The 27735-nt window shown below is 46.1% G+C and overlaps 1 protein-coding gene across 8 annotated transcripts in view; it reads left to right on the top strand.

Annotated features, from left to right (window-relative positions):
* Positions 1–27481, top strand: part of LOC127669409 (H-2 class I histocompatibility antigen, L-D alpha chain-like) — a 115208-nt gene extending 87727 nt beyond the window's left edge. For 4 of the 8 annotated variants that reach the window (XM_052163260.1, XM_052163256.1, XM_052163276.1 and 1 more), the window contains exon 8: positions 9287–9714. In XM_052163260.1, the coding sequence (XP_052019220.1) occupies positions 9287–9291 (5 nt within the window). In that variant the 3' untranslated portion in view covers positions 9292–9714. Of the gene's footprint in view, positions 1–9094; positions 9143–9286; positions 9715–27384 lie in introns of those variants that run through there. The other 4 variants (XM_052163250.1, XM_052163251.1, XM_052163275.1 and 1 more) reach the window with 2 other exon arrangements.
* Positions 27482–27735: the final 254 nt, after the last annotated feature.

Here is a 27735-nt window from a genome sequence, read left to right as displayed (position 1 = left end):
GTGGTGGCGCATGCCTGTAATCCCAGCACTTGAGAGGCAGAGGCAGGTGGATTTCTGAGTTTGAGGCCATCCTGGTCTACAGAGTAAGTTCCAGGACAGTCAGGGCTACACAGAGAAACCCTGTCTCAAAACTCCCCCCCCCCAAATTATTTCTCTCCTAGAAACACTGGTAATCTTTTTTAAGTAAACTAATTGTTAGACAATATACACAGATATATGATACGCTTTAAATACTCTCCCACAGCCAAGCAGTGGTGGTGCAGCACACCTGTAATCCAGCATTCTGGAAGGCAGAAGCAGGCAGATTTTTGAGTTTGAGGCCAGCCTGATCTATAGAGTGAGTTCCAGGACAGCCAGGTCTATACAGAGAAACCCTGTCTTTTTTTTTTTTTTTTTTTTTTTTTGGTTTTTTTCGAGTCAGGGTTTCTCTGTATAGCCCTGGCTGTCCTGGAACTCACTTGGTAGACCAGGCTGGCCTCGAACTCAGAAATCCACCTGCCTCTGCCTCCCGGAGTTCTGGGATTACAGGCGTGCACCACCACCGCCCGGCAGAAACCCTGTCTTGAAAAAATCAAATTCAAAAAAAAAAACAAAACAAAACAAACAAAAAAACCCCAAAAAAACCCCAAATGCTCTCTCACTATGTCAGGTGGTAACATATAAGGGCTTTTGAGTATATTTCTTAATGATTCATTTTTACTTTTTTATGCTCTTTTACTATGCTTAATTCCCAAAGAGTATTTCGTATGTTTTGAAACAATTTTGTATCCAACATTAGATATAGGATCCTCAGCTATGGATAGTGTTAAATATTCATTAATGATATTTTTAGGTTATGAAAGGATATGAATACAAAAGTTGAACAGATTTTTTGTGTATTATTTGATTCTCAAAATACTCAAGATTATTAATATGTTTGACTTATAAAATTCATTTAAATAATAAAAATTTAAGAAAAAAATGGGATCATTAAAAATTTCTAAACCTATCAACAACAAAATTTCCCATGAAGTTAACAGTAGGAATATGAAAATGTGAGGTATATTAACATTTTATCAAATTTATATTACTAAATTTTAAGTATAATTCTTACATGCACAAATACCCAAACTAATACCTAAGTCTCAGAATTTATGAAATACTAAGCTATACAATGAGCATTTGTGTTATATATACAGAAAATATCTCAACATGGTAATTAATCTACTTGCTTTTAACACATAATTTTATTTGTTCTCTTTTGTATACTATGGAATTAATCATGTGTGAAAGAAACTAAATAAGTTGGAGTCCTTTTGCTTTATTCTGTATAATATGAGCTTCCATTCTTAAAACCTACTATGGATGGTTTTTCTTTCTTTATTCTGTAACCAATTTTCAAAGTGTAAATCACAAAGTTTTTATAGCTTACATATAACCTTTTTAAATTCCTCTGTAAAAATAAAGTATTAGATTTCGCCCCCCCTCCAAAAAAAAATCAAGTTCCTTCTGGACCGAACTGCCATTGCTGATTCGTGTGAACTCAACTCCTGATATCCTGACAATGCAGATTGGACTCGCCCCAAAGAACTATTTCTAAACAGGCCCACACCCTCCTCTGCCCTCTTAACTCTTCCTTTCCACTACTTCTGCTGGATGGTGAGCTAGAAGAGAGGTTAAAACATTTAAGTAAGCTTATTACAGTAGGTTTTGGACAATATCAGCCTACACAGGGCATCTGGAACGTTCCATGTGTGGGTTATGTTACCCATGCTGCATTGGTGCTGGAGGACATCAGACGTTTGTGTAGACTGAGCACTGTGGGGGTAGTGTGGGAAGCTCCTTCTCTTGGACTCTGTGACCCTGAGGGACCCCGGGCTTCTCCTATGTAGTGTTCTGCCTGCATACATGCCTGTCCACCAGAAGAGGGAGCCAGATCTCACTATAGATGCTTGAGAGCCATCAGGTGATTTCTGAGAATCCAGCTTAGGACCTATGAAAGAGCAGTTAGTGCTCTCAACCTCTGAGTCATCTCTCTAGTTCTGACCTTGAATTCTTGATCTTCCTGCCTCACCTCAGCATGCCAAGTTCCAGGATCACACGTGTGGGGTGTCTGTGTGTGTGTCTGTGTCTATGTGTGTCTATGTCACTGTGACTGGAGAGTGTGGTGTTGTGTAACAATCAGGGGAGGAGCCTGAGGTATAATCTTATTCAGAAGGTGTGTTTCTGCCTGAAGATCATAAGGACCCGTGAAAACTGCATGTCTTAGGGTTTCTATTCCTGCACAAACATCATGATCAAGAAGCAAGTTAGGGAGGAAAGGGTTTATTCAGCTTACACTTCCACACTGCTGTTCATCACCAACGGAAGTCAGGACTGGTACTCAAGCAGGTCAGGAAGCAGGAGCTGATGCAGAGGCCATGGAGGGATGTTCCTTACTGGCTTGCTTCCCCTGGCTTGCTCAGCCTGCTCTCTTATAGAATCCAAGAATACCAGCCCAGGGATGGTACCACCCACAAGGGGCCCTCCCCCCTTGATCACTAATTGAGAAAATGCTCCACATCTGGATCTCATGGAGGCATTTCCCCAACTGAAGCTCCTTTCTCTGTGATAACTCCAGCCTGTGTCAAGTTGACACACAAAACCAGCCAGTACGCTGCAAAAACTGAGGATTTGTGGCTTAAGGGAATGTCCCTGGCTGTTTTAAACCTAAGTGAATAAACCACAATCTCTCTGTGTCAATTGTTTGGGAGCAAGCTGGGTTAGAGAAAAAACACCACTTCTTAATTTCATGAGAAGCACCTTGACACACAATCATGTCTCTTTGTGTCATGATTAACTTCCAAATGAAATCAATAACCAGATCATAATAATATTGAAACATGAGATAATTATTACTGGTACAACCGCAAATGTATTATAAATTTAGAAAAAGTGGCAGTGTCTCTTGAGGGAGATTCTTTTAGCATCTCAATTTTAAATATGACAACTCTTGATAACTCTCTTAATTGATGCTACATTGCATGGCAAAGAAACAGAAAAGATGCTGGGCAGTGGTGGCACACACCTTTAATCCCAGCACTTGGGAGGCATAGGCAGGCAGATTTCTAAGTTCGAGGCCAGCCTGGTCCACAGAGTGAGTTCCAGGACAGCCAGAGCTATGCAGAGACCCTGTCTCGAAAAAACAAAAAATAAAAAAATGAAAGGAAAAAAACAAAACAGAAAAGATAATGCAATATATGTACAAATATATTCTTAAACAAATACAAATATGTATGTCTGTTATAATCCTCATTTCTGCAGCTGGTCACATGGCAGGTACCCACCTGTGTTCCACAAAGCCTCTTCATTTATAGAAATAAGAACTCTGAGACTGATAAGCTAATTCCTTGGTCAAATACCTTTGCCTGGTTCCTGGCTAGCTCATAATGTATCATCCCATTTATTTGACACTGTTTTCTGCCCTGTGGTTAGTTCCTGTTCCTCTGCTTCATGTGTCTGTCCTCTTCAGTGTCCTGCGGTGAATCTCCTGTTCTCCTGACTGGTATTTATAACTACTTTACTACCTATTCTGCATTTCCTCCATTTTCCCCAGCACCTCAGCAGGTCTTAGCTCCTTTCTTGGAGGAGTGACCATACCGCCATTCCTGAAGGGTCTGTGCCCTCTGTCATCCTGCCTGGATTAGGCTTGTAGCTTCCCATTGACTTTAATCACAGGACATGGGGGTACTAAGAGGAGCCCTAAAGGATCTCCTGCAGTCCAGACATGATCCTTCTTATCCCCATTGTGGAGAGACAAGAGACAGTCCAGCTTCCCTTTGGTGATCTGCATCAGTCACTAACACTGCTGTCCCCTGCTTAACTTGATGGCAATATCTAGACAGGAGAGTAAGGGTGGGACTTCAGGGCTGAGAGAGGGCCTCTGGGAGAAGAATCAGAGGCAGGAGGATTCACCAGTCTGACATGAGGAAGGACAGATGTGCCAGGGCTGTGAGAGAGAGGTAAAGAACAGGTCACATGACAGGACATAGGTTAGTACTTGTCACGTTAGAAAAGCTGAAAGTAGGAGGAAACAAAAGAGTGCTGAGGGTGGTTTGAGGGGGGGGATAAAGGGGTGGGGGATGGGGGGTTGGGGGGAGTGAACTCAAGCAGTGTCAGAGGGGATGAATACTAGTAGCACACAGACAATTCTTGTGATATTTTGGCAAAAAAAAAAAAGAGAGAGAGAGGCTGCATTTGCCGTTGTCTGAAAAATCTGCCAAGGATAATAAACTGAAGAGTTTTGGGTTTATGGCATTAACAGAGGAGATTTGAAGACAGCCTAGTACTGAGTCTGCCCTGTGGTTATCAGTGGTTACTCTCATGAAGATCTATAATGAAAAGGACCAGCTAGTCTAGGAAAAACACAACACGCACAGTTTGAGGGAAAAAGAAATATCATGAAATGTAATGGAGCAAAGTCCAGAGCTAATGGAGATAAAATTTAAAAAAATCTCTGGTGATCAACAGAACACAGGGAGTGCATACTCCAGGACAGGACCCCAACCAGCTTAGCTTCCAACTTCTGAAATGGAATTCAAGTTTCAGCAGTGAAGGAAACGATCGAAGGCAGCAGGCTGTTGAGATCATATTTGAATGAGGGGCAAAGCTGCAGCTCCAGCAAGCAGCAGAGCTTGTCAGCTTCAGCCTCATGGCTCTGCAGTGCTCAGAGTTAAAAATACAAGAACAAGATTATGAATCTCCTGCCCTGTTCAGCTAGGAACTGACACTGAGGTCAGGGGTAAGGCAGGGTGTCCATGCCTGGAGGCCCAGAGAGGCCTCAGTGTGAAGCTATGAAAGTGAAGCCTGGAGCCCACTGGAGATCTCAGATGTTGGGGATGTCACACTCATGGACCCCGCTCAAGCAAAGGTGCTAAGAGGGAGAGGAACCAAGGGCCCAAGAGAGACAAGTGTGCGGCAGTCAACAAAGCTGACAGGAGTTGGACATCTGAAGAGTGCTTTGACATCAGACATGGAGATGCAGAGTTTGGGGTTTGCCCAGCTGATTTTTGGTCTTGCTTTGGTTTAGTATTTCCTCACACTGCTCTCTTTCCTCCATCTTGGAATGATGAGGCACATCCTGTGTCATGGTGTGGGGGAAGAATGTGATCTATATGCTTTTTGATTTTGATTTTGCAGGGGTTACAGCTTAGGGATTGCATGGGTCTCGGAAGAGACTCAGAACTTTGAAGTTTATAATGTGTTGAGGTTGTGATGGACGATGGGGCTTTTAAGTTGGGCTGAATGCATTTTTGCCTTATGATATTGCTACAAGCTTATGGGGCCGGGGATTGGAAAGTTGTGTTTGAATATGAATGGTCCCATAGGCTCATATATTGAAATCTTGATTATCAAGGACTAACACTACTTGACAAGGGTTTCAGCAGTGTGGCAATGTTAGGGTTGAAGCAGGAGAGGGGATGAAAAGAACAAAGGGGGTTGTAGGCATAATTTTTTTTAACCCACTTTAACAAATGTTCAACCTCTCCTTTTGCCCACCACCCAAAAGAGGTAGTGGAAGAGAAAAGTTATTAGGATACTGGGGGAGTGGACCTGTAGCTCTTTGGAGGTGGGCTCAATCTTTGTCAGCAGCTCAGTCCCATAGCAAACCCTACACAGGAATAGCAGCTGCTGCCCAGTCCTCTCGGCAGGCAGCCACCATGCCTGAACCAGCATGGTTCTTAAATCCTAAAGAAACCCCAAGGCTCACCAACCAAGAAGTCACAGGAACCTCAGGAGCAGTTCTCTGGAGTTTCTCTCAATGGCAGTATTAAGATGAGTGGATCTCAACAACTATGTAAGGCAAACCAATCCATGTGTGTCCTTAGTGAACACTAGCAAGGCAGAGGAAACCAAACCAAAGCTCAGTGCTCATCCCGACTGTCAGTGAGGTCATATTCATACTCCTTCATCACAGGTCCTTTCATGTGTCTGCTACAGCAAAACATCCTCTCACCTGTGTCTGCTTCAGCAAAACATCCTCTTACCTGTGTCTGCTTCAGCAAACACTCTTTCATGTGTGTGCCCCAGCAATCCATCATTTGATATAACTTTCCAAAGAAACTAGAAATTTCCACATCAGGACTCTAAAGGAACCATAGGATAAAGGGTAGACTGTTGAATCTGCTTTTACACTAAAGAGAAACAAGTATTAGTCTCATATATTTTACATTGGTGTAGATTTTGTATATTGAGAGAAATTAAAGCTTACGTTTTGCTACAACATACTGTATACATGCTTCAACTCTTGTTTAAGATATTTTACCCATGCAACTCATTTTAAAGTGTAATGTAAAGTTTTAGTCCTTGAAAGAAACTATTGCAAACAGTTCAAGATAATTAAGAAATGTGAGTGGGTAATCAGTCAATCAAATGTATGGACAAGTTAGGTACTAGACTTTGTTAATTACAGGCATAAGCTTTCTTTAGACTCTTGTAGATGTTTTCAAACTTGAACAGATAGCTAGAAATAAGCAATATTTACCTATTCTGATGTACTATAGATACAGAAGTGATTTTTTAAAATTTCAGAGATTGACAGGTTATGGCGTTCAAACTGTTTTATTAACACGAGGCTTTCCACAGCAGTGAGGCAGGACTGTGCCTGCAGCACCCTTTCTACTTCAGAGAGGATGGTGGGCACTGAAGAATCTCCATATGGAGTTTGCTTCAAATGTGGCAAAGCTAAGCACAAGCCAAACACCTGCCCTTGTTTCAACTGCAGACTGCATGCTGTCCTAACAGTGGACAGGCAGAACACGGAGGAAGTTGAGCTTGGCTGGTAAGCTTTGCCAAGACAAATTGGGTAAGTTCTTCAATATTCCTGCCTCACAAAAACATCTGTCACATACTGGGTGAGAAGCCTGAAGACGGAGGCCCCAGCACTGCAGAAGAGCCCTGGGTGACTGTCCAGGCAGCCATCTCTGCCATTCCCACAGCTTCAGAAGGAAGCTGCTTGCTCTGCACTTCCTGTTTTCTCCCCTACACTAGGCTGGTTCTCCCAGTTTCTAGAACTTTCCAAAGAGTACATTCTTGCAGATCCCTCCCTGTCTGTGGGGTTTGCATCCCTTCCACAATCCAATGCTATCTATTCCTACAGTGGTGAGTGGTCGTAGGAGCCCTTATGGGGTACCCTGGAGGAATATAAATTGTGGAATTTCTTTTTGTTTTTTCTCTCCTTTCATTTTCTTCTTTCTTTCTTTTTTCTTTACTTTTTGTTTTTGAAGGCATTATTTTGATTCTAGTCAGTTTTTGCCTGCACTGGAGTGATCCTGTTTCTCCATGTCCTTGTATTATCATTTGTATCAGTCTCCATAGGTCTAAGGAAAATTGCTAACCTGGATAATTACACAAGTTGATTCAGGGTTCTTTTTAAAGGAGAGATTATTTGTGAACTTAGACTGTTTCCTGTCAGAATTAAACATCCAGAAGCCTCCTGCTCTTCCTCTGCCCCATAAGTTACAGTGTTCCTCTAGTGAATCAGGAATTGGACTCTGAGAGACAGGGTCTTCTGAATCCAGGGCTGGAGTGAGAGGGAAGATCCTCACACCCTGTGAGCCCACTGTGTTCAGTGAGTGCTGCACTGGGGTCCACAGCACACTCCAGGGATCCTGTGTCACACACCTGTACCTTGTCACCACAGAGGCAGGGCCTGGGATTCATTTTCTCTGGCTGAGTGTCAGAGGTTCACCACATTTCTGCTATACACTGTGTAGTGGCTGTTCACGTAAACTGACAGTTATGCTGGTCAGCAAGATGACCACAAGGGTTGAGTCTCAGTGGTGGCACCCTTCCAGTAGCACATGGCCCTATTTTCTAATTTTGATTTGAACTCAAACACATGTTAAATTACTTATTTTCCATTCCATCTTCCATTCTGTGACCACATATCTCATGATATAGAACATCACATAAGAACGACCCTGCTGACCCACTGGCTCATGTGGATTCTCTCTTAGCTTCTGAGTCCCCCAGGAACTTGTGCAGTTCTGTGCTCAGGGGACCAGCTCTGCCTGCAGGTCACTAGGGCAATGACAGTTGAAGTGTCAAACAGACATATAGTTCAGTGTCATCATTGATTTATGAGTCTTGTGTAGATTTCAGTTTCTCTTGTTAATTGTGTGATTTCTTACATCTTCCACATTGATCCTCCAATGGCACGTGTGACCCGTCACCCCAGACCTGAAGGTGATGTCACCCTGAGGTGCTGGGCCCTAGGCTTCTACCCTGCTGACATCACCCTGACCTGGCAGTTGAATGGGGAGGGGCTGACCCAGGACATGGAGCTTGTGGAGACCAGGCCTGCAGGGGATGGAACCTTCCAGAAGTGGGCATCTGTGGTGGTGCCTCTTGGGAAGGAGCAGAATTACACATGCCATGTGTACCATGAGGGGCTGTCTGAGCCCCTCACCCTGAGATAGGGTAAGGAGGGTGTGGGTGCAGAGCTGGGGTCAGGGAAAGCTGGAGCCTTCTGCAGACCCTGAGCAGGTCAGGGCTGAGAGCTGGGGTCATGACCCTCACCTTCATTTCCTGTGTCTGTCCTTCCCAGAGCCTCCTCCATCCACCAACTCCAACATGGTGATCATTGCTGTTCTGGTTGTCCTTGGAGCTGTGGCCATCATTGGAGCTGTGGTGGGTTTTGTGATGATGATGATGAGAAACAGAAGTAGGAAGGGGCAGGGTCTGGGTTTTCTCTCAGCCTCCATTAGAAGTGTGCTCTGCCCATCAATGGGAAACACAGCCACACCCCACATTGCTACTGTCTCCACCTGGCTCTGCTGTCAGTTCTGGGAACTTCCTAGTGTCAAGATCTTCCTTGAACTCTCACAGCTTTCCTTCTCACAAGTGGACAAAGAGGAGACTATGCTCCAGCTCCAGGTTAGTGTGGGGGACAGGATTGTCCTGGGGACATTGGAGTGAAGCTGGAGATGGTGGGACCTCTGGGAATCCATAATAGCTTCTCCAGAGACATCTTCTGGGGGCCTGAGTTGTACTGTGATATGTATACATGCATGTACATATATGTATACATGCATGTATATGTATATATATACATATATGTTTTGTTTTACCCTAGGCAGTGACAGCTCCCAGAGCTCTGATATGTCTCTCCCAGATTGTAAAGGTGACACTGTTGGGTCTGACTGGGGAGGGGCAATGTGGACATGATTGGGTTTCAGGGACTCCCAGAATCCCCCAGAATCCCCGTGAGCTGTGGTTTGTTGGGATGTTGACTTCACAGTGATGGTTCATGACTCTCATTCTCTAGCATGAAGACAGCTGCCTGGAGTGGACTGAGTGACAGCCAGTGTGTTCAGGTCTCTCCTGTGACACCGGAGCCCTCAGTTCTCTTTAGACAACAGTGTCTGATGTTCCCTGTGAGCCTATGGGCTCAATGTGAAGAACTGTGGAGCCCAGCCTGCCCTGCACACAGGACCCTGTCCCTGCACTGCCCTGTGTTCCCTTCCACAGCCAACCTTCCTGGTACAGCCACACACTGGGGGACATCTGCATCCTGTCAGCTCCATGCTGCCCTGAGCTGCAGGTCCTCACTTCCACACAGAGAATAAGAATCTGAATGTGAACTTGATTGCTCACATCTTGACCTGAAGGTTGATTGCTTGTTAATTTCATGGATTGAGAATACTGAAGAGTTATTTTTTAAGAAATAAATGGCACATGGAGACCCTTCCAGAATCTGAGTCACTGTGCTGTGTGTATCTGGAGGACACGATGAGGCAGTGGGAGCTGAGTGTGAACAGGACTGTGCCCAGGTGGGCTCAGTGTGTTGTGATCTTTGATGGAGTCACTCCATGGCTGTGTCACTCCAGGCTCTGCTCTGTCACTATGAAGCACATGCTGAGAGTCTGTGATCACAAGGACACAGGGAAGCCAAGATCTTCATCCTGTCCCCAGGATTAGGAGCGCCCAGGAGGAAAGGTAAGAGACTCAACTGGGGATCCTTCAGTGTGCTGGGTGGGTGCACAAGATAAGTCACTGTATTTCCTCCCATCCATTTGTTTTATCTGTTAATGATGCAGTGTTCAAGCTGCCCTGGGTTCTCCCTGTCTCATGCTACTGTTTTGATTTCTGTTTCTCCTTCTTTCCGGTCTCTTTTCAAGGTTTCTCAAATATAGGATGCGATTTTTTTCTGTTGAACTCTCAGGAGCACATCCAGGTAACAGATAAGTCTGTCATTTTTAATAGATTTGGAAGCTGCTTAGTTTGTACTTCCTGCTTGCTCAGGTGAAATTCATCCTTCGCAGATCTCTGATGGTGCTGACCAGGGAGAGCTTTGTCAGTTTAACAGCAGCAACAACACAGGCTCCAGATGCTTCTCAGTTCTCTTCATGTGTGAAAATCAGGAGACACTTTCCTAGAGTTGCTACTAGGTCCAGACACTGACACATTGTTACCAGATTCTAAGAAGAGATAAAGCACACAGCAGATTTCAATGTAATTCTGTAAAGGAAGTTGTTTAACTGTGACTGCTCTCAGGACCCAGCCACCTGTGTCTTGTGGTGAATACTTGGATAGAAAAAAATGGTAAAGCTTATGTAAGTTCTAAGGATATGAAACATTAAGTAAATTGCAATGATCTTAATAGTGAGCTTTGAGATCTGTGAATGTAACTTACTTATAAAGGTCTAAAAAGTGTTTTAAATGCAATTTATAAAGCTCTAAGGAGGTGTTTTAAGGTGTGTAATGTAATTTGTAAAGGTATAAAAAAGTGATTTAAGGTGTATGTAAAAATGAAAAATGCTTCAGTTTTCTTCCCTTGCTATGCTTTTGTTACATTAAGATCTAAGAAGGTCAGAGTTTTAACATTAATCAGTGGAGCTCTGATCAGTTATTGATCTGGCTATGATAAACAGTGATTGCTATTATCATCGTCACAAGCTCAAGATTATGAATTTCTTATGTTTGCCTTCTAAGAATAGACTTAAAAGTGCTTCTCTGAGCTAAAAACGCCTGTCCAGTCTGTATACACGCAGTGTTCTGGAAAGAGGACAGAATGTTCATGCTTTTACCTCCAAACTCCTTTTCTGGGTCCCCAAGCTTTTACTGTGACTCAAAGGCCTGAGTCTGCTGCCTTTTCTACAACGTGAAGTTCAGTACAGATTACACAATGTATCTAAATGTTATAAATGTTAAATGATATAAATGATAAATGTTATAAATGATAAATGTCTAATTTTGTAAACTTAAAAAATTCTTTTAAGCTTCAAAGAATCTACTTGAATCCACCTCTCACAGGCAAATGGGCTCCAGATGAGTACTGTCAACCAACAGCCTGATTCATCTCCTGCCTGTTCAGATTATTCCTGAGGGTGGGGTCTCCTCCTCCTCTCTGTCATCTTGGGATGCCCCACCCCCACCCAGCTAATGGGCCTAAAAGTTTAAAATGTTCACCTAAGGAAGAAAGAATTATTCTAACCTCCTGAACTTTACCTTCTGATCCTTATATACACACATGCTTCAGTAAAATGCTCGCTCCAGGAGTTTCCTCAAACCCTGCATGGCAGACAGCCTCAAAGCACCTGCCCCATGACAATTCAACTTAAAAACACATCTGCATTCCCCAGCTGCAGATGGTCCTGCAGAGCCTGGACAGGGAGGGAACAGCATGCTTATCTTGAACCTAGACAGCATCCCAGCTTTCTTGGGTCTTCAAAGATGTTGACACCCTCAGACAACAGGAAGCAGTCTAAAGAGCTCAGTGACCCCATTTCTGCCCCACCAGTCACCCCTTCCTATTTTCTCACCTCATACAATAAATAAGACAAATGGATGTCTGTCAACCAATGACCACCCACATTCCAGAATCAGCCTGCTTTCAGCCTTTCAAAGCCAGAAGCCACCAAATGTGACACATTTCCACTGTGGCCACAAGTTGTGTGCACCCTTATCCAGCCCAGATCTTTCTCTTCCACTCACTGTCTACCCCCAATAAACCTCTCACATGAAGTCTGCTGTGTGGTGTGATCTTTGCAAAATCCCTTAGTCCTCTGATCCATGCAAGAACCCTAGCAAGTCCCACACGGTCAGCCCTGAATGTTTCCCCAGCTGGGCAGCTGTCTGTTGGAGCAGGACCTGAAGCTGCATGGAGTCTGAGCAAGAAGGGAAATAGTAAATGTCCAAAGAGTGGAAGAGTGCGTCTTCTCGTGCCTGTTTAATTCTATGTCCACCTGTCTGTCTGTATATCTATCAACTACTTACCTACCGCTCCTCAGTTCCTCAAAAATCAGACTACCCTGCTCTGAGGGAAGAAAATGTTCTCTTCCCCTCTCCTCAGTGGCCCTGACTTTAACAGTCTCCCCTGTGATTATATCAGCAGCAGCAACCACCAGGCAGGGGAGAGACAGGTCCTTGGTACTGAGGGACAGGAATGGAGTTGATCCCACTGTGTTCCCATTCTGTGCATTCCAACTGATTTACCATGGGTCCTCCATCCACAGGGCAGGGCCCTGTCTCCAGGTCAGGCAGAGGAACCCATACCCATCCTCCTCCCTCAGCTCTCACTGAGTGACCCTGCACCAGGAGGCCATGCTGTTTGCATTTTGTCAACTCAACACAGACTGTGTTGTATTTGGGGAGAGAATCCTGAATTGAGAAAATGCCTCCGTCCAGGGGCATTTAGGAAAGTCTATAGGGCATTTTAAAATTATTATTAATGATCAATATAGAAGGGCTCAGCCCACTGGAGGTGGTCTTGGCTGGTGACCATGGATTGTATAAGAAAGCAGGCTGAGGAAGCCAGGAGCTGCAAGCCAGGTAGCACTGGTCTGGTCTCTGCTTCAGCTCCTCCCTCTAGAGTCCTCCCTCAAGGTCCTGCCCTGAATCTCTCCCATGATAGACTGTGATGTGGAAGCGTAAAGTGAAACAAACCCTTTCTTCCTCAAGTTGCTTTTGGTCAAGGGGTCTTATGCAGCAATGGAAACCCTCACTAAGACAGGGGTGCATGAGGGCCTCACTCTGCTCCCTACAGACCCCACCCTCTCCTGCAGCTCAACTCCTGTCCCTCCCTTGCCCTGGAGCAGCACCCACAAGGCTGCTCACAACCTGTACAGCTCCTGGGGATCTGATGTCCTCTCTGACCTCCTAGGGCAGCAGGCACCGTGTGCTGCACACACCTACATGCAGGTAAAACGCTCCCATACAGAAAATAAAATACATAAATATTTGTCAAAGCTTTAAATTCTATTTGTAGGGACACTCATAGCAAGCCTGAATGTCCATAGTATCTCAAGACAGTAGATATAACAGTTCCTTTTTCTTGATTATTTTTGACTATGTATGTACATGTCTGTGTGGATATGTGCATGTGAGTGAAGGAGCCCACAGTGGTCACAGGTGTTCAATCCCTGGCACCGGAGTTGCAGTTCTGAGACACCTGATAAGAGATATGGGAATCAAACGTGGATACTTTAGAGAAGCAGTGCATGTCCCTAACCAAGGAGCCAGCCTTCCAGCCTGAATATAACATCTCTTCTGTGCGTCAGTGACACAGGAATTTTACCTGCATATAATTCAGCCAAAATGATGCTTAAACAAAGGAGACAGGAAAATCCAGTGATTTTGTAACAAAGTGGACAAGAAGGGGACATGGAGAAATGTAAAGTGTAAAAAGATCTACTCCTCACACTGTTATTTGAACTTGACTTGATCTCTCAAACAAAATACTGACTGTTTACACACAATAAGATAATTATTTAAAGAGAAGTTTGGAGGAACTCAAGAGTTGTCTCAGCAGTTCAGGGCTCTTGCTGCTCTTGCAGAGGACCGGGGCTTGGTTCTCAGCAATCACACGGTAGGGGCTTTGTTTAATGCTTTTCTTAATTATTACCTTGTATGATCTCTTGGCTTACTACCTTGCTTGATTACTATCTTATGTGATCTGTTTGTTACTGTCCCGACACTCATGACAGCCAACAGGGTCCCCGGACCACCTAAGAGAAGGCGAGAGACAAGAGGCTCGAGAGATGGACAGCAAGACAATATTCTGATCAAGCTGTCAAATTTTATTTTTTATACAAGGCAATTTAAAGGGAAACAAGCAAGGTGTAAGGAGGGGTAAAGGGGGACAATCTCAGGGGCTGGCATCATTTCTTAGAAACAGTTTATCATAATTTCTGGGAAAAGGTGGCTATTTCTGCAGGAAATCTTGGCACGATAAAGGGGGTCATGAGGAGGTGAAGTGGAAAGGAGTTGCTATAGTAACCTATCCACAGATGAGCTCTGAAAGGAGGGGGTTTTGAGATCTAAGTAAGAATGTCTCCTGGCATCGAGATCTAAGTGAGACTGACTCCTGGTATCGAGATCTCCTGGCATCGGAGATCTGCCACAGGCTGACCCAGCTGGGGGAGTCATGACCATAGGAAAACCAGGGCTTTGGTAGTCAGGAAGGCACAGGTGCATGCGGTGAGGTAATGACAGACAGACACACCGGAGAGCTGTTTGAATCTGCTGCAACTTTGCTTTTTAGTCAGGCATATTTATAGTATATTGAGGAACATATCAAGATTGGCACACCACCCTTTTCAAGGCCAGAGGTGGGCACACTGCCAGAGACCTCCAGGGAGCCTAGCCCCAAGGGACATTTTTCTCCTGTCCGCCTTAATGACATACTGTCATGTCACACAGACGACACTGGAGTTGGTGTGGCAGTTCCCGGGTTTTTTTTTTGTTTTTAAGACGCAGCTCTGTCAGATCTCGCTTCATCGTGTAAATGGACTTCAGCACAAGTCTGAAGAGGCAAGGAAATAACAGCACGACCATAATAATCACAATTAATATTAATATTCCAATTAAGACAAAATATTGTACCCAATCTAGAGGATTCAAAGATTTGATTCCTGCTTCCAGTCCTTTAGCCAATGAGTCAAGCTGGGTATTATCTAGATGTGCTTTGCTAATTGTTGCAATATCCCTCTGCAATATCTCCATGTCATGAGTAATCTCAGAATCTGCCCAAACTCCCTGTAAATGGTTCTTCACCCTTTCCCATTGCTCAGTAGCATCATAAGGTAAAGGTGTAACACAGATATACGGAAAGGCAGCATGGCATGGAGTCTCCATCCTGGTCTTAATATTTACTATATCCTGTCCTAAAGCTAAGACCACCTCTTCTAAAGCATTTATCTTTGACTCCAACTTTCTGTCTATCACTGCTTGTTCTGACAAGGCCAATGAGATATTCTTATTCATATCATTGACAAATTGTGCAGTATGCATTTCCTGAACCAAGGCAGCAGTAGAGATGGCAAATGTAGTGAGTCTGGCTATTAATGCTGAGATCCCTAGGATAAGGGCAGCCACAAATCTCTTTGATCTTATTAATTCTTGCAACTTCTTTAAAGTCTGTATAGCTGTATTTTCATACCATGATTCATCCTTTAAATTTACTGGCAACATGACATATGCAGGACGCTTCACCAAAATCATGACTGTCATATGTTTATCTATGCCAGAATCCACACAATTAGTAAGTCTGCATGCATAACAATTAATCATAGAATGCAAGGAAAACAAATTCAAGAGTCTGCAGCTGCTGTTGAGCAGTCACAACTCTACAGCTTCTCTTGTCAGATTCTTCAGCTGAGTCCATGTAGGCAGTTCCTGGGAGCCAGTAAAAGCTTTTGTAGTTTCACTTCAGTCTTCCATCTCTCCTGCTTTCATTTTCTTTGTTGCTGCTTCAATAGCCACCTGGGATCCAGACTAGGGAGTCAGCATCCTGTGGGAACACATAAGCATATCCCCTCCCAGAGGAAATTAAAGCATCCGGGCCTTTCCAGGTTCCGGTCTCAGGGCCTTTCACATGACTCGGGGGAGTTGGTCTAAATATGATTAAATCCCGTTCTTTATTATATAAAATTTGTTTCACTCTTGCTTTATTTAATTGCTCTTCCACCAGACCTAGAGTTTTAATAGCTTCTGGTGTCATAACACAAAGAGATTTAGGATCAGCTTCCCCTCGTAGTAGCTGAAAGAGAGGACTTAATTCTCTGGTTGTGATTTTTAAATAAGATCTTATCCAATTAATATTCCCCAATAATTTTTGAAAATCATTCAATTGTAATTTATACACTCTTATAGAGACCTTTTGTGGACTGATAAAATCATTATATATTAATTGTCCTAAATAATTCAAAAGTCTATTCTTTTGAACTTTATCTGGAGCAATAACCAGACCAAATGCTGTCAGTTGTTCAATAGTATATTCTAAAATCTGTTCAGTCATTTCCTTGGAAGGATGAGCTATCAATATATAATGAATCCATATAATGAATCAAATACACATCTGAACATTGCTCTCTAACTTTGATTAAAACCTGATCCACAAACTTTTGATACAATGTAGGACTATTTTTCATACCCTGAGGAAGAACTTTCCAGTGACATCTTCTATGTAGTCTTTTTAGATTAACTGATGGAACACTAAATGCAAACCTTTTACAGTCCTCAGGATGTGATTTTATAGTAAAAAGGCAGTCTTATAAATCAATTACAATTATATTCCAACCTTTAGGCACTGCCACAGGAGAGGGAAGTCCTGTCTGCAAAACACCCAAATCTGTCATAGTTGCATTAACCCCTCTCAGATCGTGTAACAATCTCCATTTCCCTGATTTTTTCTTTATAACAAAGATTGGTGTATTCCATTTCTGGTGCTTTCTTCAATACGCCCTTTATCTAATTGTTCTTGCACCAATTGTTCTATAGCCTGTATGTTTTCTTCTGTCAGGGGCCACCGATTGAGCCACACAGGCTCCTCTGATTTCCAACTTATTTGATCTGCATGTAACAAGCTCACAGTGGCCCCTATGAAAAATGTTGATCATTCAAATTATCAGATGACACCAATTTTAGATCCATGTCTTCTATAATGTCTCTTCTCCATAAAGAGAAAGGAAGAGAGGGAATGACATAAGGCTGAATCATTCTTGTTTCACCTTCCAACTCCCATCTAAGGAGGTTGGAGCTCTGAGCTACATTCGAGGCCATTCCCAATCCTAGTAAGGAAGAGGAAGTCCTCTGACAAGGCCAAGCAGAAGGTCAGTCTTTTCCTGCTATGCAGGTTCTATCGGCTCCAGTTTCCATTAATCCTTACCATTTTAAAAGGCCTCTGGGCCCCAATATCTTGGCCCCAGGTTACCACATCAGTGGATCCAAACTGTCCTTGTCCCCTATTTACTTTTAACACAGGGTCACGCAGTTTAAGATATGGCAACAAGAGAAGTCGTGCTATTCTCTGTCCTTTATGCATCTGTACTGTCTCTCTCACAGGTCTCATCAGCACTTTTATGTCTCCAGTGCTGTCTCCATCAATCACTCCTGGCAGTACCTCAAAATTCTTTTTATAGTTTGAACTACACCCAGTTATAAGTCCCACTATTCTTTGTGGTAATGTCCCTATCACTGAGGTTGGGATCAAGGTAACTCCTTCCCAGGATGACAAAATGACATCCTCACAGGAAGCTAGATCTAACCCAGCACTACCTGGAGCAGCTCTAGGCAGATCATGAATAGTAAATTCTGGTGCCTCAGGGTTAAGGGCACACTTTTCTTTAGTACCGTTATCTTGGTCCTCTCTTTCAATTCCAGGGCTGAGAGGTTGCCCCTGACCTAGTTTTTTGAGTTTTCCTCCTTCTTCTCGCCTGTAAGGGGTGTTCCATCCTTGTGGAACTTGGATTTACATTCATTTTTCCAATGTCTGCCCTTCTGGCACCAAGGGCACACTACTGAAGGAGATCCTCTTTTCTTGTTACCCCCATTGTTTTCTCCAGGACACTGTCTTTGCATATGTCCTTTCTTTCCACACTTATAACAAGTGGAACCGGAGGAGTCTCTTCCTCCTCCATATTTTTGCTTAACATAGGCGCTGAATTTCTGACCTTTCATAGCTACAGCATAGGCCATTCCTTGCACTACGGCTGGTGAGGCATCTACGCAGACTTTTATAAAGTCCTGCACTGTTCCTGTTTTTCTGATAGGCCTTATGAGGTCTTGACACAAAGTGTTAGCATTTTCTCAAGCTAATTGCTTAAGGAGTATCTCAGTACCTTCTGAGGGAGGCATCATTCTATTTACAGCTTCTTTGAGCCACGTACGTTCCGAGACCTTTAAATCTCTATTGTCCATCATATCTTTAAAACAGAGGAACATTCGTTCCTGCTTCGACTCAGATCACCTCAGGTCACCTTACGATTACTTGCACTTAACCGGTGATCCTTTACCGGCGAACCTTGAAGAAAACCCGTTACCTTGAAGAAAAGAGAAAAGAAGAAGAAAGATTACTTGTCCAAAGAGTCCCTGTTTGAAGGCACCACCTGCCACAGGCTGACCCAGCCGGGGGAGTTATGACCATAGGAAAACCAGGACTTTGGCATTCAGGAAGGCACAGGTGTGGCAAGGTAATGACAGACAGACACACTAGATGGCAGTTTGAATCTGCTGCAACTTTACTTTTCTTTTCTTTTTTTTGGATTTGTTTTTTTTGAGACAAGGTTTCTCTGTATAGCCCTGGCTGTCCTGGAACTCACTCTGTAGACCAGGCTGGCCTCCAACTCAGAAATACGCCTGCCTCTGCCTCCCAGAGTGCTGGGATTACAGGTGTGTGCCACCACCGCCCGGTGCAACTTTACTTTTTAGTCAGGCATATTTATAGTATATTGAGGAACAGATCAAGGTTGGCACACCTCCAGAAACACTCAAACAATTGCTAAACAAGGTACATTTCCATCTTAATTAGAACAGTAAGTAAACAAATGCACCAATGAAGGATTCAGCAGGCACCAATGAAGGATTCAGCAGGATGATGAGGCTTAAAGGGGGGAGTATAGGGGTTAGGTGAGTGTGGCTAGGCGGCGTGGGGGAAGGTGTCCACGCGGGCCCTTGCCTGGGCACCTCTGCCCCTGAGGGACCACACACACACAGACATGGTATAGAATAGAGTTTATTCAGAATAGGGGATGGGAGTTAGTGGTAGAGAGAGAGAGGTAGAGAGAGAGAGAGAGAGAGAGATTGGAAGCCGGCCATGACCACGTGGGGGGGGGGAAGAGCCCCAGGGGCAGAGAGGTGAGAGTATGTGGGAGAGCGGAGAGCAAAAAGAGAGAGAGGAGGGGCAAATACCCCCTCTTATAGTGGGCCAGATCTCTGGGGCAGGGCATACCTGGCCATTGCCAGGTAGGTGTGGGGTGGAGCTTAGACAAAACCCCAACAAACATAACATGATGCCCACAGGAACTCTTGCTCTATGAACCATGATCAAAAGCAGATAAAAAACCTTAGACACATGGTGTTCGAGTCTAACTTGTGGTTACTTAAAGTTGTGTTAATAATCGATAGGAGAACCTGGGTCTTCGGGCCAATTTTTATGCCATTAGCCGTCTTGTGCCATCAAAAGTCAAAATGCTTTAAGAATGAGCACATATTCATTACAAGAGCCCTCGGTACTGCCCTGGACAGCAGGCACCGAGGTGGTCTAACTCACACTAATTTATCTCTACTATTTAAAGAATATGATAGGATCTTCTGTCCTTCATTGCTTTTACCCATCTATTATCTACTTTATCATAAGTACCTGTACAAAGCAATAACTCACCAGTAGTCCTATACTTTCTTCTACTGTGTTCTTCCTGCTACAAACTATTCATAATATTCCCTAATATCTCTGTTCTTTGTGCATTACCTTTGCTAAGGCTAATAATAAAACAGACCCTGAGGAAAAGCATTCCAACACCTTCTTTCACTAAGGTTCAACATGAGTTCATCGAGTTTAGGACTGGAAGCAGTGGGCGTAATCACCACATCCTCTTTTCCTTCAACCAGAATACCAAGTTCTCCTTTATCAATTAACCAGCTTGTAGGCTGGGATCGTGCTGTATAAAGAATTAAGAATAGGAAGAAGAAAGACACAGTGCAGAACTTATAAGCCAGGAAGCGCAGTATCCATGGAGAACATCGAGGCCCTTTTCAAGGCCAGAGGTGGGCACACTGCCAGAGATCTCCAGGGAGCCTAGCCCCGAGGGGCATTTTTCTCCCGTCCACCTTAATGACTTACTGTCTTGTCACACAGATGACACTGGAGTTGGTGTGACAGAGATCTAAGTGAGAATGGCTCCTGGCATGTCACTACTTTGCTTGATTACTTTGTCTTTTATCTAAGGAGTGACCATGTGTTTTGGGTGTACCAAGAATGATATAAAAGCAGATAATGAAACTGCTTCAGCCTCAGTACAGGCTGGAGTCATGTTTCAGTCTTGTCTAATTGGCTTTTTCATTTCAATCCCTTGAGGACTGGGGATTGGGAGTCCCTCCCTCTCTTGAGACACAGTTGACTGATAGAACTGACTTGGTCACCATGGGAAAACTAAGACAGGGTCACCAGGACCACATTGGACCCAGGATTTTGAGGGGTGTCTTTACTGTTTTGTTTGTTTGTTTCCTGACAGGGTTTCTCTGTGTAGCCCTGGCTGTCCTGGAACTCACTCTGTAGACCAGACTGGCCTCGAACTCAGAAATCTGCCTGCTTCCACCTCCCAAGTGCTGGGATTAAAGGCATGTGCCACCACTGCCCGGCCCTGAGAGGTGTCTTGACAATGCCTGGCCAACAACTGAATTGTTGTTAGTAGCAGGTTATTTGTTGTGTCAGCCACTTCAGGGGCTGACAGAAGATGGGAAAGGTGACATCACTTCCTGCAGGAAGGCTCTGGATGTTGGGATGTCATGGTCTGTTACAGGTTACCATTCAAGCAATTGAGCAAAATTTTCCTTGTTCACAGGAATCAAAAAGCAACACTCAGGCTCAAGTGTGACCCATTGTACATAGTAGGCCCAGAAAATGAAATATCTTCTGTATTTTAATTTTATGCTGTTTTTCAAACTGTCATTTAGGTACAGTCTATTGAATCACACATTTCAGTACTGCTCCAGAGCTGGCTTCATTGGCTAGTGGTAGCGTGCTTTCTAAACAGCCCTGTGTCCTTAGCACCTGGCCTCACACTCTAATAAGGTAGGAGAAAGAAAGAGAGCTTTTGGAGCATTTTAAAACTGTATTGTTTTATTTTATTTTCATTAGATGTTCTCATTTTTGTATGTGAGTGTGTAGGTGCACTAGCATTGGATCCCTTGGAACTGAAGTTGCAGACGCTGACAGCCGCCATGTGCTGATGGGACTCAACCTGGATCCTCTGCAACAGCAGCAAGTGCTCGGAGCTGCTGAGCCATCTCCACAGCCACTGTTGCAATGTTTCCATCAGGAACCCACACAGCTGACCCACAGCACGCTGGCTGAGCACAGTGAGAGAACTAGAGGCTCAGGAAGAGACAGTGCAGTGCAGAGCTCAGGAGGGAGGGTGCTGGGCACTGATGGGGTGAGGCTGAGGGACAGAGAAAGAGAGGGGCTGAGCAGGAGGAGACGGAGGCAAAGGGGAGATGCTAACTCAGCAGAGTCCCCTGTTTGAGGGCGTTTCTGTACAGACTGCACTGGACACGTATCTGGACCCTGCTGGCCTCTTACATCCCATAGTGAACGCTGTGCTGGTTTGAATGAGAACAGCCACACAAGCTCATAGGAGTGAATACCTCAAATCCAGCTGTTGGAGCTGTTCAGAAAGGACTGGCATGAGTGGCATGGTTGGAAGATGGGCACTGGGTGAGACAAGGTTTTACAGACTTTCACTGTTCCCAGGGTCTCAACCTGTTGCTTGCAAATCAAATTGTGAGCTCATGGCTGTTCGTCTACCCCACCTTTCCTCTGCCATCATGGACTCAAACCCTCTCAGACTAGAGAACAGATTAAACACATTCTTCTATAAGTCGCCTTGGTCACAGTGTCTCATCACAGTAATAAAAAACTAACTAAAGCTGATGTGGCGACACAGGCCTTCAATCCCAGTGTGGTGGACTGAATAGGTGACCCCCATAGACTCATGTGTTTGAAAGCTTGGCCCACAAGGAGTGGCATTATTAGTGGGTGTGGCCTTGTGGAAGTGGGCGTGGCCTTGTTGGGGAAGTATGTCACTGTGGGATTGGGCTTTGAGGTCTCCTATGCTCCTGCTCTGCCCAGTGTGGAATGAGAGCCTCTTCCTGGCTGCCTTTAGATCCAGATGCAGAAGTCTCTGCTCCCCCAGCACCATGTCTCCCTGCACACTGCCATGCTTCCTGTTATAATGGACTAAACCCTGAACCTGTAAGCCAGACTCTGTTAAATGTTTCCTTTTAGATGTGTTCCCTTGGTCATGGTGTTCTTCACAGCACTGAAACCCAGACTAAGACACCCAGGACTCAGGATGCAAAGGAAGATGTTTCTCTGTGAGTTCCAGGACAGCTTGGTTTACATATTAAATTCTGGGACAGCCAGAGCTGTGGGAACAAACCTTGTTTCCAAACAGAATAAAATAGTAAGAACAGTAATAGAGACAGATACATTCTGTGAGCTGCCTAAGGCCAGCAGCTTCCTTAGGTTAATCCGCATTAACTTTCCAGGGAAAATACCCACAGCACTTCAAGTGAATGGTCCATGGACACAGGTTCTGCTGAATCCTGGTGAGGCTGCTGGGCTGCTGTGGACACCTGCATAAGGAGGTGACAGGCGTTCACATCTGTGGTCACCCACATTTGTTGCTCTGTGTCACAAGTGACTGTGCAGGTGTCCCCACCCCAGTCTGCTCTCACTTCCAAGTTTAGTTACCTGTAGCTGTGATTTGAAGAGGTCGGGTAAAAAATGCATAGCATCAAAAAATGTAAGAATTTAATATTTCCACACAGTACTCATCAGGGCTGAAACCTCACCTCACCAGCGTGCACTCTCTGCGTGAGAATCATCTTTCTTCCAGTGTGCACACTGCACAGGCCTGAGGAACTCTGGGGCCAACTCTGTTGTCAGATGCAGTGTCCCACACAGCTGTGACATTCGTGTCCCTCAGCTCATCAGCTCACAGTGTGAGTGAAGGTCAGAGAGGGACTGAGAGGGTCACAGGTTACACAACTCCTACCACACTGTCATCAGTATTCTGTGTTAGAGTCGGTGGCAGTTCCTCTCCACCTGTGACTGAGTCACTAAGGCCACTGTACTGTGGAAGTGCAGACACAGGCAAGTGCAGTGTAGACAGGGGTCAGAGCCCTGCTGTCTGTGGTCTCCACAGGGGTCTCTCTTCAGTGGACAAGGGGGTCTCCTGTGCTGAGACAATGATTCAGGTCCACATGGACAATCTCAGGGCTCGGAATGAAGATCCTTGTAAATAAAGCACACCCATCTGGAACCATGGAGGCTGCATCTGGGAAGAAACAGGAGGAATCTGAGTCTAGGCCAAGGTGGAGAAGGGAAATCCTGAGGGAACAGGCAAAGTCTCCTCTTTACAAATGAGAGTCTGCACTCAGGCTTGGCAGTGTGAGTCACCACTGCAGGTGAACAGAGAGCAGCATGTCTCCACCGCATCTCCAACACTTGTGTCGCCACTGTATTCCCGGAAGTGGCATTTATTCTAGAAGATTCCAGAGTCTGACTTCTGAAGAGAAGAAGGAAGAAGAAGGGTGAAGGAGAGGACACAGAAAGTGTGTCCAGACAGCTTCTGGGTCAGAACTTGAAGACACCACAGGGTTCAAGCAAAGTCTTAAATCTCCAGGCGGTGAGGTCAGGGGTGGGGAAGCCCAGGGCTATGGATCCCTGGGAACCAACCAGCTTCGTGGCAGCACTGGTTATAAAGTCCATGCAGCCCGCGGGACTCCGCCTCGGATCCCAGATGGGGGCGATGGCTCCGCGCACGCTGCTCCTGCTGCTGGCGGCCGCCCTGGCCCCGACCCAGACCCGCGCGGGTGAGTGCGGGGTCGGGAGGGAAACCGGCTCTACGGGGAGGGGCGGGGGCAGCGCCGGGGAAGCGGCGTGGAAGCGGCGTCCCCGCGTCGCCCACCGAACCCTCCGCCCCTTCTCCACCCGCGTCCCGGGCCCCACGCCCTGCTCCCCTCCCGGCCCGCGCGCCCTCCCGGGGTCCCGGGAGGAGGTCGGGGTCTCACCGCGCGCCGCCCCCAGGCTCACACTCGATGCGGTATTTCCACACCGCCGTGTCCCGGCCCGGCCTCGGGGACCCACGGTTCATCTCTGTCGGCTACGTGGACGATACACAGTTCGTGCGCTTCGACAGCGACGCGGAGAATCCGAGGGCCGAGCCGCGCGCGCCGTGGATGGAACAGGAGGAGCCGGAGTATTGGGAACTGAACACACAGAGAGCCAAGAGCGCGGAGCAGACTTTCCAAGGGAGTTTGAGGAACCTGCTCGGCTACTACAACCACAGCGAGGCCGGTGAGTGACCCCGGGTCGGAGGTCACGACCCCTCCACATCCTGACATGCACCAGAGACATCCGGGATGGATCCCAAGTCCGAGGTTCAGGAGCAGAAGGGACCCTGGACTGGTTTCCCTTTCAGTTTGGAGGAGTCTGCGGGTAGGCGGAGCCGGGTGGGGTGGGGCGGGGCAGGGGCGGGGCTGACCACGGGGTGCTGCAGACTCTCACACACTCCAGCGGATGTATGGATGTTATGTGGGGTCGAACGGGAGCTTCCTCCGCGGGTACATGCAGTACGCCTACGATGGCCGCGATTACTTCGCCCTGAACGAAGACCTGAAAACCTGGACAGCAGCGGACATGGCGGCGCAGATCACCCGACGCAAGTGGGAGCAGGCTGGTGTTGCAGAGTATTACAAGGACTACCTGGAGGGCGAGTGCGTGGAGTGGCTCCACAAACACCTGGAGCTCGGGAAGGAGACGCTGCTGCGCACAGGTGCAGGGGCCGCGGGCAGCTCCTCCCTCTGCCCTCGGGCTGGGGCTCAGTCCTGGGGAAGAAGAAACCCTCAGCTGGGGCGATGCCCCTGTCTCAGAGGGGAGACAGTGTCCCTGGGTCTCCTGATCCTCATCACAGTGACTGCACTGCCTCTCCCAGGGCTGAGGCTTCTCCCTGGGAAGGGTAAAATTTTGCTGACCTAATAACAGCTGCTCCCTTTGCCTGTAGCCTCTGTCACTCACGGCCTCTCCCAGACCAAGTTCTCTGCCCACACCCACTGTCTGTGTGACCCGTGTCATGCTGAGTGTGTCAGGCCTTACAACTCAGGACCCAAAGTCTCCTTTACCTGACGGGAGACATGGACTCCCCTACACTAGCCTGGTTCCCCGAGTTTCTAGAACTTTCCAAAGAATACATTCTCACAGATCCCTCCCTATCTGTGGGGTTTGCATCCCTTCCACAACCCAACTCTATCTATTCCTACAGTGGTGAGTGGTCACAGGAGCCCTTATGGGGGACCCTGGAGGAATAGAAATTGTGGAATTTCTTATAATATTTTCTCTTTTCTTCTTTCTTTAATTTTTTTTTAAGACGTTATTTTCTTTCTATTCAATTTTTGTCTGCACTGGAGTGATCCTGTTTCTCCATGCCCTTGTATTATCATTTGTATCAGTCTCCACAGGTGCCAGGGAAGACTGCTAACCTGGATAATTAGACAAGTTAAACCAGGGTTTCCACTAAAGACCTTTTTGTGATCATAGACTGTTTTCTGTCAGAACTAGAACCACAGAACCTCTCTGCTCTTTCTCTGTCCCACAAGTCACAGTGCTCCCCTAATGAATCAGGAATTGGACTCTGAGAGACAGGGTCTTCTGCCATCCAGGGCTGGAGTGAGAGGGAAGATCCTTACACCCTGTGAGCCCGCTGTGTCCAGTGAGTGCTGCATTGGGGTCCACAGCACACGCCAGGGATCCTGTGTGACACACCTGTACCTTGTCACCACAGAGGCAGGGGCTGAGAGTCATTTTCTCTGGCTGAGTGTCAGAGGTTCACCACATTTCTGCTACACACTGTGTACTGGCTGTTCACGTAAACTGACAGTTATGCTGGTCAGCAAGATGACCACAAGGGTTGATTCTCAGTGGTGGCACCCTTCCAGTGGTATATGGCCTTGATTTCTAATTTTGATTTGAACTCAAGCACAGATTAAATTACTTATTTTCCATCCCATCTTCCATTCTATAACCACCTATCTCATGCTATAGAACATCACGTAAGGACGACCATGTTGACCCACTGGCTCATGTGGATTCCCTCTTAGCTTCTGAGTCCCCCAGGAACATGTGCAGTTCTGTGTTGAAGGGACCGGCGCTTCCTGCAGGTCACTAGTGCAATGACAGTTGAAGTGTCAAACAGATACATAGTTCAGTGTCATCATTGATTTAACTGTGTCTTGTGATTTCCATTTGTCTTGTTAATTGTGTGATTTCCTAAATCTTCCACACAGATCCCCCAAAGACACATGTGACCCATCACCCCAGACCTGAAGGTGATATCACTCTGAGGTGCTGGGCCCTGGGCTTCTACCCTGCTGACATCACCCTGACCTGGCAGTTAGATGGGGAGGACCTGACCCAGGACATGGAGCTTGTGGAGACCAGGCCTGCAGGGGATGGAACCTTCCAGAAGTGGGCAGCTGTGGTGGTGCCTCTTGGGAAGGAGCAGAATTACACATGCCATGTGCATCATGAGGGGCTGCCTGAGCCCCTTACCAGGAGATGGGGTAAGGAGGGTGTGGGTGCAGAGCTGGGGTCAGGGAAAGCTGGAGCCTTCTGCAGACCCTAAGCAGGTCAGGGCTGAGAGCTGGGGTCATGACCCTCCCCTTCATTTCCTGTACCTGTCCTTCCCAGAGCCTCCTCCATCCACCAACTCCAATATGGCGACCATTGCTGGTCTAGTTGTCCTTGGAGCTGTGGCCATCATTGGAGCTGTGGTGGCTTTTGTGATGAAGAGGAGGAGAAACAGAGGTAGGAAAGGGCAGGGTCCGGGTTTTCTCTCAGCCTCCTTTAGAAGTGTGCTCTGCTCATTAATGGGAAACATAGCCACACCCTACATTGCTCCTGTCTCCACCTGAGTCTGCTGTCAGTTCTGGGAACTTCCTAGTGTCAAGATCTTCCTTGAACTCTCACAGCTTTCCTTCTCACAGGTGGACAAGGAGGAGACTATGCTCCAGCTCCAGGTTAGTGTGGGGACAGGATTGTCATGGGGACATTGGAGTGAAGCTGGAGATGGTGGGAGCTCTGGGAATCCATAATAGCTCCTCCAGAGACATCTTCTGGGGCCTCAGTTGTACCGTGATATGAATACATATATGTATATATACATTTGTTTTGTTTTACCCTAGGCAAGGACAGCACCCAGAGCTCTGATATGTCTCTCCCAGACTGTAAAGGTGACACTCTGGGGTCTGACTGGGGAGGGGCAATGTGGACATGATTGGGTTTCAGGGACTCCCAGAATCCTCTGTGAGCTGTGGGTTGTTGGTATGTTGACTTCACAGTGATGGTTCATGACTCGCATTCTCTAGCATGAAGACAGCTGCCTGGAGTGGACTGAGTGACAGCCAGTGTGTTCAGGTCTCTCCTGTGACACCCAGAGCCCTCAGTTCTCTTTACACAACAGTGTCTGATGTTGCCTGTGAGCCTCGGGGCTCAATGTGAAGAACTGTGGAGCCCAGCCTGCCCTGCACACAGGACCCTGTCCCTGCACTGCCCTGTGTTCCCTTCCACAGCCAACCTTCCTGGTCCAGCCACACACTGGGGGACATCTGCATCCTGTCAGCTCCATGCTGCCCTGAGCTTCAGTTCCTCACTTCCACACCGAGAACGAGATTCTGAATATGAATTGTTCAAAATCATTTTTTTTTTTTTTGGTTTTT

Source organism: Apodemus sylvaticus, chromosome 19 (assembly GCF_947179515.1).
Source record: "Apodemus sylvaticus chromosome 19, mApoSyl1.1, whole genome shotgun sequence".
In the NCBI taxonomy this organism is placed as follows: domain Eukaryota; kingdom Metazoa; phylum Chordata; class Mammalia; order Rodentia; family Muridae; genus Apodemus; species Apodemus sylvaticus.
The sequence above is the reverse complement of the archived record's forward strand: the minus strand, read 5'-3'. Positions and strand labels throughout refer to the sequence as shown.